A 15,344-nucleotide genomic window follows, 5' to 3' on the forward strand; every position below is an offset into this window, starting at 1 on the left:
AAGTTGAAAGTCTGATGAGGAATAGGATATTTACAAGGTCCCAAAGTACCTCCCTTCAAGGTACTTACTAGTTACAAAGGGGAAAAGAGCAACTTTTCAGTGAAGAAGCCTGGCAAAACCACCTTCAACAAGGAATCAAAGTTAACATCACGGTACTGGGGCAAATCAGAATCATGTACCACTTGATAAGACGCAATAAGAATACAGCATCCCTTCTGTGACATTCCTGCCAAAGATGCACATCCTCAATCTAATCTTGGAGAAGCATCAAACAAACCCAATGGAAAGAAATTCCACAAAAGAAGTGGCCTATAAACTTCAAAAGTGTCAAGGTCATAAAAGTCAGAGAAAGACTAAGGAACTATTCCTGACATTACAGCTAAATGCAACATAGGATTCAGAGCTGGATCCTTCCACTATAAAGTCCCACGGGTGAAAGTTGAAGGGCATCGAAGGACTAGACAATCTAATGTACCAGTGTTAACTTCTCGATGTTGATGGTTGTATTGTGGTTCTATAAGAGAAGGGCCTTGTTGGTAGGAAACAGACATGAAAATATTTGGAGGTGAGAGAAACCAAGATGGCGGCATTGGTAAACACCTGAACTTGCTGCCTCGCACAACAACTTCAAAATTACAACTAAAAGACAAAATGGACATCATCCAGAACCACAGGAAAGCTGGCTGAGTGGAAATTCTACAACTAGAAGGGAAGAGAAAAGCACACTGACACTCAGAAGAGCTGTGGAAGTAAAGTGCAGAGGTACAGAGGCACGCGAGCACGGAGAGGGCTGGCAACTCTGTATGTGGCTGGCTTTTTCAATCCGCAGGGAGACACAAGCTCCCGACTGCTCTGAATTCCAGTTCCAGGCGAGACTCTGGGGACCCAGACTCATACGGGGAGAAACTGGACTGTCTGGCAGCGGGCGGAACTCGAGGGTGGCTTTCTCTCAGAGGTGCTTGCAGCAATTACCAAGGGACACTGAGACTCAGGGGCCTCTTAGGGCAGGGCTGATGGGAAGCCAAGGCTGGCTGCTCCGCCCTGAGACTCCGCTCCATCCACACTGTGCGCAGAGGCTTTTGCATATAAATGGCCTGGTCCTTTGAAATCTAAACTTACCTGACAAACTGCAGCTGAGTCAGAGAGACCCAGAACATGCAAAAGAAGGCCCAAGGACACACAGCAGCTTGCATTGCTTCACAGCTGGGCCTCATCTGGGCACCTCCAAAACCCAAACAAAGAAGAGGAATCTGCAGATCTCTCCGTAGCTCCTGCTGGGTGGCCTCAGGCAGAGGCTAAATTAGCACCTCCTTGGAGATCCAAGAGCCAGTGTACCCAGGGGTCAGAGTAGGACCATCCAGATTACAACTCCTCAGATCCATAAGGGACGCACTCAGGGGGCAGACTCAGTGAGCACCAAAGCCCCACTGAAGCAAGTCTTGCCTCATAAGGGTGTCTCCAGCACAGAAGTTCTCCCATCGTAAACACAGCTGATCCTCACAGCCAATTGGCCTGCAGGTCAGTTCCTCCCAGTGATACCAACAACAATCAAGGCTTAACTACAACAAGACTGTGCACACAGCCCACAAAGGGGTGTACCAAGAGTGTCCACCTCAGGTAACTGGGGAGGCTGAGCCACTAGGCCCTATAGGACACCTACCACACAAAGCTACTCTACCAACTCAAGGAAGCAGCCAAAATGTGGAGACAAAGAAACAGATCACAAATGAAAGAAATGGAGGAAAGCAAACGACTGGATATAGAGTTCAAAACCACGGTTATAAGGTTTTTCAAGAATTTTCTAGAAAAGGCCGATAAATATAACGAGACCCTCGAGGATATGAAAAAGGACCAACTAGAAATTAAGCATACACTGACTGAAATAAAAAATAATATACAGGGATCTAACAGCAGACTAGAGGATAGCAAGAATCAAGTCAAAGATTTGAAATACAAAGAATCAAAAATCACCCAACCAGAAAAGCAAAAAGAAAAAAGAATCCAAAAACTTGAAGATAGTGTAAGGAGCCTCTGGGACAACCTCAAGCATACCAACATCTGAATTATGGGGGTGCCAGAAGAAGAGAGAGAGAGCAAGATACTGAAAACCTATTTGAAGAAATAATGATCGAAAACTTCCCCCACCTGCTGAAAGAAATAGACTTACAAATCCAGGAAGCGCAGAGAACCCCAAACAAAAGGAATCCAAAGAGGACTACACGAAGACACATCATAATTAAAATGTCAAGAGCAAAAAACAAAGAGAGAATATTAAAAGCAGAAAGAGAAAACGTTACCTACAAGGGAGCACCCATACAATTGTCAGCTGATTTCTCAACAGAAACTATGCAGGCCAGATGGGAGTGGCAAGAAATATTCAAAGTGATGAACAGCAAGAACCTACAACCAAGATTACTCTACCCAGCACAGCTATCATTCAGAATTGAAGGTCAGATAAAGAGCTTCACAGATAAGAAAAAGCTAAAGGAGTTCATCACCACCAAACCAGTATTATATGAAATGCTGACAGGTATTCTTGAAGAAGAGAAAGAAGAAGAAAAAGGTAAAGATAAAAATTATGAACAACAAATACATATCTATCAACAAATGAATCTAAAAATCAAGTGAATAAAAAAATCTGATGAACAGAATAAACTGGTGAATATAATAGAATCCAGGGGCATAGAAATTGTCAGTGGACTGACAATTCCCGGGGCAAAAGAGGTGTGGGGGTGCGGGAAGAGACTGGACAAAAAGCGTACACCTATGGATGAGGACAGTGTGTGGGGGGGTAAGGGCAGAGGGTGGGGTGGGAACTGGATGGAGGGGAGCTATGGGGGGGAAAAAGAAAAAAAATATTTGGGGGTGATATGCATGTCAGCAGGGAAGAACAATTCTTTGTACTTGTTTGCAACTTTTCTGTAAATTTAAGACTTTTTAAAAAGTTATTAGAAAGGAGGATTAATTAGTTTCTAACTGATAAGTAGGAATCTACATTTTGGGGGGAAATTATGCCAAGTCAGAGGTAGTAGCTGTTTTTTTCCTCCTCTTTTACAATAGCCTCTTCTGTGCAAGTTAATAAAAAAATCCCTTTCTAGCCATAGGATTCAATGTATTAGTCTAAGTATGTATTTCGAAATACTAAAATAATACCAGTACCTCCTAAGCTGTCAAGATCCTCAAGAATCCTGCCAAATCTGTGAAATAAAGAAAACAGAATTAAGTGAAAATAATTTCTGTAGAAATAAATAGCACACTTTGGGGTGATGAAAATGTTCAAAAATTAATTGTGGTGATGGCTACACAACTCTCTGAATATACAAAAAAAAAACCCACAGAATTGCACACTTTCAATAAGTGAATGGTATGGTGTGTGAAGGATATCTCAAAGTTGCAATAAAGAAAGGAAATGAAATAAAGGCAAATAAACAACACAAATAAAAATAGTGCTATGTTACCTTACGGTGTTTTGAACAGTCAAATATTTCTCTCGTAATTCAGGCTGACTGCCCAAAGGCAAGAGAACTTCAACGTAACTGTCCTTCATTCTCCTAGGGGGCAGTGCTTCCTGTGACTTCGCCAAAAAAGTACGAAGTAATTTTCTTTCCTCCATTGCTTTCATATGGTCTCTGAGAAGAAATGACAAAAGCTTCATGAAACACAGGAGCAGTGCTGTCCCACAATTCCAGTTGTACACAGGCCAGACAGGCACCATCAAAGGAGGAAAGAGAAGGTCTGGGCCTACCTCATCTCCTCTTCCTTCCCTCCCTTCACACCTGCTACTTAGTGAAATTAAAATTTTCTCTTAAAACTTCTGAGGCTAGTAGATAAGAAAAACATACTTATAAGTGATATGGATATACCCAAGTGAACCATATATTCACCCTCATCAAAAAGTATATTCAAATAATAGAATATCTGAAATAAAAAATATAGAGATGCACACAATAGTATATATACATACACAGGTTAAAGAATGACATGGCCACTGAATTCCATATTCCCATTTCTCCACTTGACAGTTCTCATATCTCTGTTCCCCAACTCTCTTCTCTTCTTTCCTCCTCTCTCCCTCTCTCTCTCTCTCTCTCTCTCTCTCTCTCTCTCTCTCTCTCTCTCTCTCTCTCTCGTCAATTTCAGGAAAAAGACAGCGGAGGAAAAATGAAGTATATCCAAAAGAGGAAAAGAGGTATGGAAGGCAGAGCAAAAGGTAAAGCAGAAGAGAATATGAGAAGGAGACAGAAAGGGAAGAAAAAGAAGAGACAATTAAGGTGAAGAGAAGAGAGAGACAAGGGAATAGGAAACTAAAATGTTGACAATATCATTAAATAAGATATCTTTTTGCCCTAACTTGTTTGGCTCAGTGGATAGAGCATTGGCCTGCAGACCAAAGGGTCCCGGGTTTGATTCAGGTCAAGGGCATGTACCTCGGTCGCAGGCTCCTCCCCGGCCCAGGCCCTGGTTGGGGCTCGTGCAGGAGGCAACCAATCGATGTGCTTCTCTCACATTGATATTTCTCTCTGTCTTTCCCTCTCTCTCAAATTCTCTCTAAAAATCAATGGAAAAATGTCCTCGGGTGAGGATTAAAAAATAATAAAATAAGATGTCTTTTTAAGCTTCACTTATGAAGTATTTATTATTGCCAGAAAAGTTGAGCCTGCAAAAAATATAGGGGATAGAGGAATAAGTTAAATGGCACCAGGTAAATCCAGAATGTGGACCATTCTACAAGACAAATGGCTTGGCCTCTTTAAAGTCAAGTTCGTGGTGATAAAAAAAAGGGACAGAGGGATAACTATTCTAGATTAGGGGGGACTAAAGAGTCCTAACCACCAAATGCAATATGCAATCCTTTATTGGATTTTGATGGCTTGTTTTTGTTTTTTGTTTTTTAAATGTTTTTATTGATTTTTTTTTAAGTGAGGAAGGGAGAGGGATAGAGAGATAGAAACACTGATGAGAGAGAAACACCATTGATCAGCTGCCTCCTGCACGCCTCCTACTGAGGATGGAGCCCAAAAACCAGGCATGTGCCTGACCAGGAAATGAACTGGTGACCTCTTGGTTGCTGGGTCAATGCTCAAACACTGAGCCACACTGGCTGGGCTGAATCTTGATGCTTTTTAAAAAGCTAAGACTTATGTGCAAACCCGGGCATTCTGGGAAAGTGATTTTAGGCGGGGGGAAGCTATAAAAGACATTTGAGGAACAGTTGAGGAATTATGAATATAAATGTGTAATATACTACCAGGGGATTATTGTCAATTTCATTATGTTACAGACTGTCTTGCTTGTGGAAGATATATGACTACTGATTTTGTTACATAGGAGAATATATTTATTTATTGGAGATGTATGCTGAAGTGTTGTGATACCTATAATTAACTTAGAAACAGTTCAGCCAATATGTGTATATTGGCAAATCTGGGAAAATGTTAATAGTATCCAATCCAGATGGTGGGGACATAGGATTTCTTTTTCCTAGTTTTTAGTAAGTTGAAATTTTCCTATAAAGAAGTCATTGGATGACTTTTATACCAACAATGGGTTATGTTTTTTATTGACTTGAGAGAGGAAATGGGGGGGAGAGAGAGAGAGAGAGACAGACAGACATTGATTTGTTGTTCCACTTATTTATGCACTCACTACTTGATTCTCGTATGTGCCCTAACTGGAGATCAAACCCGCAACCTTGGCATATCAGGATGATGCTCTAACCAACTGAGCTACCCAGCCAGGGCACCAACAATAGATTGTATGCCTAGTGATCACTTGAACTTTTTATCTCATTTTAGCCTCAAAATTCTGTGCACCAAGAGGAACGTTATCCTATTTTACATCAGGAAAATACTGAAAGAGAAAGACTGTGTAAGAACCTGGTTAACTGTAACTAGCAAGATACAATAAAGGAGTCAGGCTGCATGAAATAGAGAAACCAGGAAACTTGGGTTCAAATCCCAAACCCTGATAATTGTTGAATCTCTTGAAGTTTCTGTTTCATCATACATAAAAAGGGATAGGAACATATGCCATAAGCCTTTCACAACTCTTCTTGAGAACCAGTGAAGTAATATACCTGAATGCACTTTGAAAAATGTGGAGTACATGTAAATCACATTATTTTATGACAACAATGCATCAACTGATGAATATGTTAGAATGTTGATCTTCTCCCTCAAGTAAAAAAAAAGCACCTTTCAATCTATTTCCATACACAGCTCCTCCCCCCACACTCTACAATGAGACCATCAACTGATCCTAATTACAGCCTAGCATACCACTTCAGGAATGAAAGAATGATATACAAGAGTGCGTACCTCCAGTTGGTAGATACTCCTACTATCTCCCGCAGCTTATCTCGAACTGAAAGAAAAATAAAGAGGTCATCCCTTGAAACAAAGAAATATGAGAACGATGGCAACAAGCGCAAGAACTATGAAAAAGCGATTCATGCACTCAAAAGCTTTAAAGATCCATGAATTTTCATTTAATGCCACAAAAATAGCTCAGAGAAGGGTTTAGGTCTTTGCTTCCTGAAAACGTGAAACAACTATTGTCTCCTAGGCGCAGAAAAGAATACCCTTGTGCCAATCACTAGGGTTTACATAAGCAAACAAAAAAAGGATAATTCCAATTATTCATTGGATGGGGCAATATCAGTATTAGTAGGAGCGCCTTTTTGATGGAGATACTATGAACAGAATCCCCATCTATCTTATAGGCAGTAGATCAAATTAGTTCAGGGACTAACAATGATATCCAAATCTGAGTATCATTCTAATTGATTTCTCATATATTTATACTATGCTAATTGTTAGAAAAGCTTAAGCCAGAAAAAATGAAGTAAAAATGTAAATCAAGGAAAGGCAAAGAATGCGATTTAATTTTAGTTAATGCCCACTGCCCAAAAATAGAAGAATTAGTATAAAAAAATAATCACTTGGTTGATACTAATTACCACACACACCATTATTCACGTGTATAGGTGAAGATGCTATATGGATAAAGGGAAAATAAATTAGATAAGCAGTAGCAATTCAAAACTAAAAAATAAATCTTTAGGATTTCAAATAATGTGTTGAGTTCATGTTTTTTTTCTAGCATTTAACAATATATATTCCAGTTACAGGAAATTAATGGTTCTTCTCCTTCAATAACTAACTGAGCAAAATCAAATATGGTTAGATTAACATGGGAAAATGGTTGACTTTTTGTCAATTATATATACCCCATAAATTTGGTGTAAACTCTAATTACAAATAAGTCATAGAAAACTAAAAAAAATAATTAGTAAATTAGTCTTATTTCTGATTTTTTTCTCCTGAGTTCCTTAAATAAATGAACAGAAAGTACCTGGAACAGCATACAGACTACTGATGCTCGCTAACGTAAAACGATTATTACTGGTTTAGTCGGTGTAAGAAGAAAGGCCAGTGCTGAGGGCCAAGACGGAAAGTAGAATTTTAAATTATATTTATACATATATATTTATGTGGACCTTTTCAAGAATCCACAATTTTAATTATAATGAGTACTCCTGAGTTGATAAAGACATCCATAATTTGCATATCAGATTAATAATTGAAATTAATTTCAATTAAACATGGAATAAACAGGGTCCCTCTAAAAACTATATACTAGGAGTGTTTAGTTGGTACAACTAAAGTATCCATCTCTTACTTATGTATCAGATTTCTTTTTTCCGTGTCTTCCTCTTCAGTACCTACACATGGGAAGTGGAAATCATTTAACTAAAACAACTCAGTCCCCAAGGTTCTGAATGTGATCTCTGCCCACAGCTATCCTGGTCATTTTATAAATAAAAAGTTTATGAAATATCTACCTGTAGCATGCCTCATTTGCCCTGAATTATCTATCTAGATGCCTCCCAAATAAAACAGGGTTTTTAACCACTTGAGTCTAAAAAGTAATCACCCATACTTGCCTTCATGAATGTGAAAGACTCTCTGTTTTTCAGGATTCTGGAACCCTTGAGTCAGTCCTCTGCCAGGAGTAAGCAGCCCCCTGCTCAAGGTAGAAAGCCTACAAAAAAACAAGAATGAACACACTTAAAGTAGGTTCCATGGCTTCTCCCCTGGCAACCCCAAAGACCTGCGCCTCCTCCCAGAGCACTTGGCTGTCCCACATCCTTAGCATAATCATGCACCAAATAACATTTTGGTAACAACAGAACACATATGCGACATGATATACCATATAGCCTAAGGGTGTAGTAAGCTATACCATCTAGGTTTGTGTTGTGTAAGTTCATTCTATAATGTTCACACAACGACATAATCACCTAACAAAGCATTTCTCAGAACTATCCCTGTCATTAAGCAATGCATGACTGTACTGTATATTGTCTTCTAGGAGTCTATACTTATTTCTCCAGTGTATGCACATTTGCATATGAGGCTACTCCATAAATCATCTCTCCAACCAGAGTAAACATTTCTTTTTTTATTTTTCAATTACAGTTTATATTCAATATTATTTTGTATTCGTTTCAGGTGTACAGCATAGTGGTTAGACAATCATATATTTTACAAAGTATTCCCCCTGGTATTTTCAGTACCCACGATACATAGTTATTACAATAATATTGACTATATTTGCTTTGCTATACTTTATATCCTGTGACTATTTTGTAACTACAAATTTGTACTTCTCAGTCCCTTCACCCTCATCACCCAGTCCCCCAAACCCCTCTCCTCTGGCACCCATTAGTCTCAGAGTAAACATTTTTTCTTGTTTCTTTTTTAAAAATATTTTTATTGGCCCTAGCCGGTTTGGCTCAGTGGATAGAGCATCAGCCTGCAGACCAAAGGGTCCCAGGTTCGATTCTGGTCAAGGGCACATACCTTGGTTGCAGGCTCCTCCCAACCATCAACCAATCAATGTGTTTCTCTCACATCAATGTTTCTCTCTTTCCTTCTCTCTTCCACTCTCCCTAAAAACTCAATGGAAAAATATCCTTGGGTGAGGATTAAAAAAATATTTTTATTGATTTTTTACAGAGAGAGGAAAAGAGAGGGAGAGAAAGCAAGACATGAATCAGCTGCCTCTTCCATGCCCCCTTCTGGGGATTGAGCCCACAACCCAGGCATGTGCCCTAACCAGGAACTGAACTGGCAACCTTTCCGTACACAGGACAACACTCAACCAACTGAGCCACACTGGCCAGGGCTCAGAGTAAATATTTATTGAGCACAGAGACCAATTAGGTATCTAGTTACAAAACACATAAAAGATATCAACCAGGTTTAATGGATTTATTCTTGCTCTTTCTATTTTATTAGCTTCAGAAGTCCAGAATTGATTTGGTAAATGAATAAATAATTATGAACATATATTTTTTTTCATTATCACACCATATTTCCTCAACAGATAAGCTAAACCCAATTATAAGTTTATCAATTTTGAAAAGAGAATTAACCCTTTCCAGATTCAAAGACAGTATTTATTGCACTTAGGCAGAAATTTTCTAATCCCCAATGAAATAAAATAAAAGCTAATTATCCAAATGTGCCTACCCTGTTCTCCCAAAATAAGTTATTTAAGTTGGTTTTTATTCACTATTGCTTTCGGTGTTGACTCCTAGCCATACACTGTCATATCACGAGTAACACATATATAGTATCAGGGACTGACAAACTGATCTGTTGAGAGCACAGGTAAAGAAGACAAGGTATTGAAGAGGTCATGATCCCTAAATACTGTTACTCTAACTCAAGTTACTAGTAAATTCTTACTACCTAGTACCAGAACAAGTGATGACTCCCCCGCCAACATAAAGTATATTTTTAATTTTCTTTAGAGCCCAACTTCACTATAGATTCCTCTCCAGAATTATATACAGCATTCAGGAAAAGTCTCTCAGTAAAAATATTTGGTAAGACCTACATGTAACTCCTTAGCCATACAGTCATCACACTAGTTGTAATACAATCCCTGCTGGTCCACTAAGAGCAGAACACTTGCTGGAGTGTTTGGGGGTTGGGTTTTGTGTTTATTCTTTTTTTAAAATATATTTTTATTGATTTCAGAGAGGAAGGGAGAGGGAGAGAGAGATAGAAACATCAGTGATGAGAGAGAATCATTGATCGGCTGCCTCCTGTACACCCCACACTGGGTATTGAGCCTGCAACCTAGGCATGTGCCCTGACCAGGAATCAAACCCGTGACCTCCTGGTTCACAGGCTGACACAACCACTGAGCCATGCCAGCCGGGCCTTGTGTTTATTCTTTAATCAAATAAGTAATAAGTCTCTCTACCTTATATATTTTGGCTTTATTTTTTTTCACAATAAACCTTCCACTTCTATACTTTTATACATATATTAATATTTCAGTCTTCTAAGTCTTGACCTTCTAATTTGCATTTTCTTAGAACATGACCTGCATTTTCTTTTGTTCTCACTATTTCACTTTATGTATTTTCTGAAGGTTCAAATCCCTTATTGAAGGAAACAGTCCTTCATTCTGCCTTCTCAGACACTAGCATTCTGCAACTGAATGTATTGGATTTTAAAAAGCTCACTGGAGAAAGCTAATATTGTAACAGTGGGCAACTGTAACTCACCCCACCATTGTTCTGACATTGTTTCTGTAAATGCTGACTCAGACTAATATGTAGCTTATAGGTAAACAGCATCTACAAGAATAAAAGAAAAATATTCAAATTGACCGTACTTCCGCAACTCCCACCAGCCAACCAGGAGTATGCACATTAACCCAACAAAGATGGCGCGTTAATTTGCATATGCAGGCATGGAGTGAAGACTGAAGGCTCTGGCCCGAGTGAAGACTGAAGACTGAAGACTGAAGACTGAAGAGGCTTGGCTTCTCCGCTGCGGCCGGAGCGAAGGCCTGAGTCCCAGGTGCCAGAGGAAAACCGGTGCCGGCAGCCAGGGGAAGGAAGGCCTATTGCACGAATCTTCGTGCAACGGGCCTCTAGTGTTTGTATACAAATCCTAGGAACTAACTTCAGAAGATAGAGACTCTGACCTTCAGTCATCCCAGCTCTAGAATTGCTGACCTTCAACAGTAAAACCAGGATGATGTAAAACCAGGATGACAAAAACCGGGATGACACATAGCAGACCATCACTTGAACAGAATGAACTGTGTTCGCCTGCATGTAGAGAACTTTTCAACCTCCTCCCCTTGATCTCTTTGTTCTGCTTTCCCTCTCCCTCCTTATAAAAACCTCTGCCTGCGCTAAGGTGTGAAGATGGGCTTTGGACAAAAGTGGCCAACACCTGAATAAACCTCTTTCCTTTCTCACCAGCATCTGCCTCATGAGTATGGCTTTCATGGCGACAGGCAGCCGAACCTTGATTTCGGTTACAATATTTCTCATTGCTACTATTAGCTGAAAGCAAAAAATCATTCCCTCAAAATATTAACTAGCAGTTATAATAGATGCAATAGATGCTCCCAATATAAGAAATAAGACCTGACTCTGAGTAGCTAAATATACTGAACTAGAGGCCTGATGCACGAAGATTCATGCAAGAATGGGCCTTCCTTATCCTGGCTGTCGACACCACCTTTGCTTCGGCTAGAGCCGCCTTTCTGCCTTCCCACACTGCCCAGAGGCCCGGAGCGGCTGGGGCGGTGCGAAACGCCTGCATCGTCACCATTGCAACAATGCAAGCATACCGCCCCACCCCCGGCCGCTTGGCGCCTGTGTATGCAAATTAACCCGCCATTTTTGTTGGGTTAATTTGCATACTCACTCCTGATTGGCTGGTGGGTGTCACGAAGATACGGTCAATTTTCATCTTACTCTTTTATTAGTGTAGATATGCATCACAAACTAATGGGAGGTATATAAACATCTCATAAACTGTGTAAATACACATATACATAAGCATTTTTGTTTTGTTACCCCAAGAGACAGCATTTTCTGAAGAGTGATGAAAACCATCCCATGCTGCCTGAGTGAGAGGCAGTACAGTACAGAGGTTAAGAGGCTGAACATGCTGTTTGTTAGCAGAGTGACCTTGGGCAAGTTATCTGACCTCTCTGAGCTTCAGTTTCCTCATCTGTAAAATTGGGATAATAATAGTACTTATCCCATAGGATTGTCATAAGGATAAAGAAGTTATTATGTTAACCCCTTAGAAGTATGCCTGATACACTGGCAAAGTCCTCAAAACACACACACACACACAAAAAAAAAAACAACAAAAAAAAACACCTACATCAGCTATTACTATTGCAGAAAGTCATACTTCTCCAAAGTCTCCCCTAAAAGTAAAAAAGGACTAGAAATTTAGAAAGCCTCCAAAGTCTCCCCTAAAAGTAAAAAAGGACTAGAAATTTAGAAAGCATAAGCTAGTCTCTATGATGGGCCATGTCTGAATTGAGAATCAAATGGAGTTGATGGACATAGAGAAACACTTGAGACAAATTATTTGGAAAACTGTGGTCCTGCAGCCCTGCTCTTTGTATATTGCCTTAACGAATTTGGAGATATATCCCTGTAATAGAACAAAGGCATAACTTGAATACTTTAAAAAATTGTTGACTATACTAATCAAAATATGGTATAACAAATTTCTATTGCTCTTGAACATTCAGCTTATAACTTCCAATTCAGTATTCTATCTACTGATAATCTGATGAATATGGATATATAAAAATAGTACATACTATTTCAGAAGGTTCACAGACCACCCCCTTTTGACACCCTCATAGGCCCTTATATTTAAAAATTCTAATTCAGATCAACCTCCTGAAAAACCTGAGGTTCAAAGAATTAGATGACTTTTCCCAGAGCCAGTCAACTAGAGAGAGCCCAGTTCTTCTGATCCCTCTTCCATATGTACATATGTACGTACACGCACAGGCACATATGCAGTTGCTCTTTTCACAATCTCAGCTACTTCCCTTTATATATGCAGTAGTGAGGAAAAGGGAGAGGGAGAATGATTTAATCATTGCCCAACACCCAGGCACCCCACAGTAACTGGCTTATTCCCTGAAACGACTTCAGGCGTTTTAGAGCAAAATCCCTAGGCCTTTAGAAGAAACTGTCAAAAGGCTTTGGGGAAACTCAGGCCCTAGCGCTCCCTGATTGAATCTTTCCAAGGTAAGGAGCCCAAGCTCTCCACCGCTTTCTTAAGGAGTCAGAAGTGTCATGGCTCTGTTCTGGATCCCAAGCTTAGGGTGGGTGTCTGGGAAGAATTTTCAGTGCAATAACAGGCAACACCATTCTTGCCCGCCACTCTGAAGGAATGCTTAAATTTAGACATAAACAAATTCAGGTGGCTATTTTGTGAGTGGAAGGAAAAGAAGCTACAAAGATTGCTCACCAGTCAAATAACCTAATCATCTCGGACAGTCCATATTCATTGAGGAACTCTTCTCTTAGGCACTAAGGAGTACCTTCTTGGGATTCAATAGGACTCATGAGAAAGGAATGCAAATTTATGTGTGTTCATTGCAAAGAAAGCGGACTTCCAAATTGGGGGAGAGATCAAGAAAGGCTTCCTGGAAGAAGGCACATGGGCAAGACTGTGGAGTTTGTAGAGGGCCTTTCACATGATGTCCAACTGTGGTCCTTCTTTTTTATTTTTTAATCTTTATTGTTGAAAGTATTACATATGACCCCCTTTCCCCCCCAGCTATGGTCCTTCTTTGAACCTGACTTTAAACCTGTCTTCAAATAGTATAAAAGAGGGTGCTTTTTAAGTGCTATAAACAAGAGACACACACAGAGAGAGCTTTTCTCAAGTGATAGCAAGGTCCACAGAGACCCCCTGAGAGAGAACCAGGACCCCCAAGAGAATTGAGGGGGAATCACTGTCAGAAGCACTGTGGGCCACACCACAGGGGACGGGCGGGGCAACTGTAGCTGGATGATTCCAGAAGCTAGAACGGTGAAGGGCCCCCTGGGACCCAGACAGGCAGAAAGAACTTGAACAGCTGGAGGGCTCCAGTGAAGGGATTTGGGAGAGAGCCAGACACCCTGAAATCTAAAGCCTAAGGCCTCAACTGGGTAAGCTGGGATGATGCCATTTACAAAATAGCATCCTCTTCATCCAAGTGACCCAATCAAAGTCCGCCCCTTGCCTTGCTGCTCATTAAAGGTAAAGTCGCAATCAGCACCAGGGGTCCTCGTCATACAGTCCTGAGAGCCCAGTAAGTACCCTACATTACAACACACTTAAGTCTGAGTCCAAGTAGGCCAAAGCACTTAACCCTAAAAATGTTCTCCAAAGGAGGGCAAAGGGCCGAAAAGGTGATATGGGACTCCAAATACCAGCTTTCTGATAAGGGGCTATCCCCCCCAAACCACACCCTGGATGAGCAAACGTAAAGGAATTTCAGGGAACACCCAACTTCCTCCCTTAAAGTGCCGCTTCGCTATTAATATCACACTCAAAGCCACAAGACGCTAAGGTGGGGCGCGCGGTGCCCCACCCCAGGCCGGGGGCGCACCCGGTCCCGGCGTTGTCCCGGCAGGCGGGTGCCCTTTTCCTTCCGGCCTCACTTTCTGCCCAAATGCCTACGCATTAGTGCCGCCCGCCGCCAATCCGGTGCTTCCGCCCGGGCCCGCTAAGCAGCGCCGCTGGCAGGCGTGGGCGCCCCCAAACTGAAGCCACGTCAGGTCCCCCAGTCACCTACCGCAGCGCTACAGGCCTCATCGCGCTCTGCCGCTGTGCACGTGACCAGAGACCCGGACCCGGCGGAGGGAAGCAGAAGCGAGGAAAAGTGCGAGAGCGAGTGCGACAGCGAGTGCCACAGAGACCAAAACTCGCTTCCCAGACCGACCGCACCCCGGCAGCCCGGCCGCCCGGGGGCGGACCCCTCCACCCACGCGGCCTGGGGGCGGGGCCTCGCTGCCAGGGGGGCGGGGCCACGCTAGGCCTGCAGCTCAGCTCATTGGCGGGAAACTGGCGTCCGTCTCCGTGGAGCTTCCCACTCAAACAGCCTCGGGCCGGTTTAACCCCGCCATTGTGGATTAAATGCACCGCGGAGCGTGGCCGGGGTGTGAGGTGGGGGCGAAGTGCTGCCAGGTCTTAGAGCGTGTCCCCATTATCCCCCTTCGCTGAAAGCCGCGCGACTTTGACGGCCACGCCTCGGCTCCCCATCCATCTTGTTCTTAGCTGTACGTTGTCATCTTCCAGGCATTTTTCCAAACTACTGATGCCTGGGCCCCACCTCTGGAGACTTGATTTAGTTAAGTCAGGGGTGTGGCCTTAACCTTAAGGATGTGTCTAAAGGAGCCCCAGGTGATGCTAATGTAAGCAAAGGTTGAGAACCACTGCCCTAAAGGGGAAAAAAATCCGTTCCTCTTCTAATCTCGGCCTGGGCAAATTGGAGATCTA

General features: G+C 41.7%; 1 protein-coding gene across 5 annotated transcripts in view; it reads right to left on the reverse strand.

The window, feature by feature from the left end:
• The window catches only part of ACOT9 (acyl-CoA thioesterase 9), a 39,464-nt gene extending 24,629 nt beyond the window's left edge, over positions 1–14,835 (reverse strand). The window contains exons 1-6 of one of the 5 annotated variants that reach the window (XM_080653600.1): positions 14,641–14,834; positions 7,946–8,043; positions 6,968–6,994; positions 6,318–6,363; positions 3,459–3,629; positions 3,160–3,197 (exon numbers count right to left, since the gene is read on the reverse strand). In XM_080653600.1, the coding sequence (XP_080509726.1) occupies positions 3,160–3,197; positions 3,459–3,629; positions 6,318–6,363; positions 6,968–6,994; positions 7,946–8,043; positions 14,641–14,660 (400 nt within the window). In that variant the 5' untranslated portion in view covers positions 14,661–14,834. Of the gene's footprint in view, positions 1–3,159; positions 3,198–3,458; positions 3,630–6,317; positions 6,364–6,940; positions 6,995–7,945; positions 8,044–14,640 lie in introns of all 5 variants that reach the window. The other 4 variants (XM_080653603.1, XM_080653599.1, XM_080653602.1 and 1 more) reach the window with 4 other exon arrangements.
• Positions 14,836–15,344: the final 509 nt, after the last annotated feature.

The sequence above is a fragment of the Plecotus auritus genome (genome assembly GCF_963455305.1).
Source record: "Plecotus auritus genome assembly, chromosome: X".
In the NCBI taxonomy this organism is placed as follows: Eukaryota; Metazoa; Chordata; class Mammalia; order Chiroptera; family Vespertilionidae; genus Plecotus; species Plecotus auritus.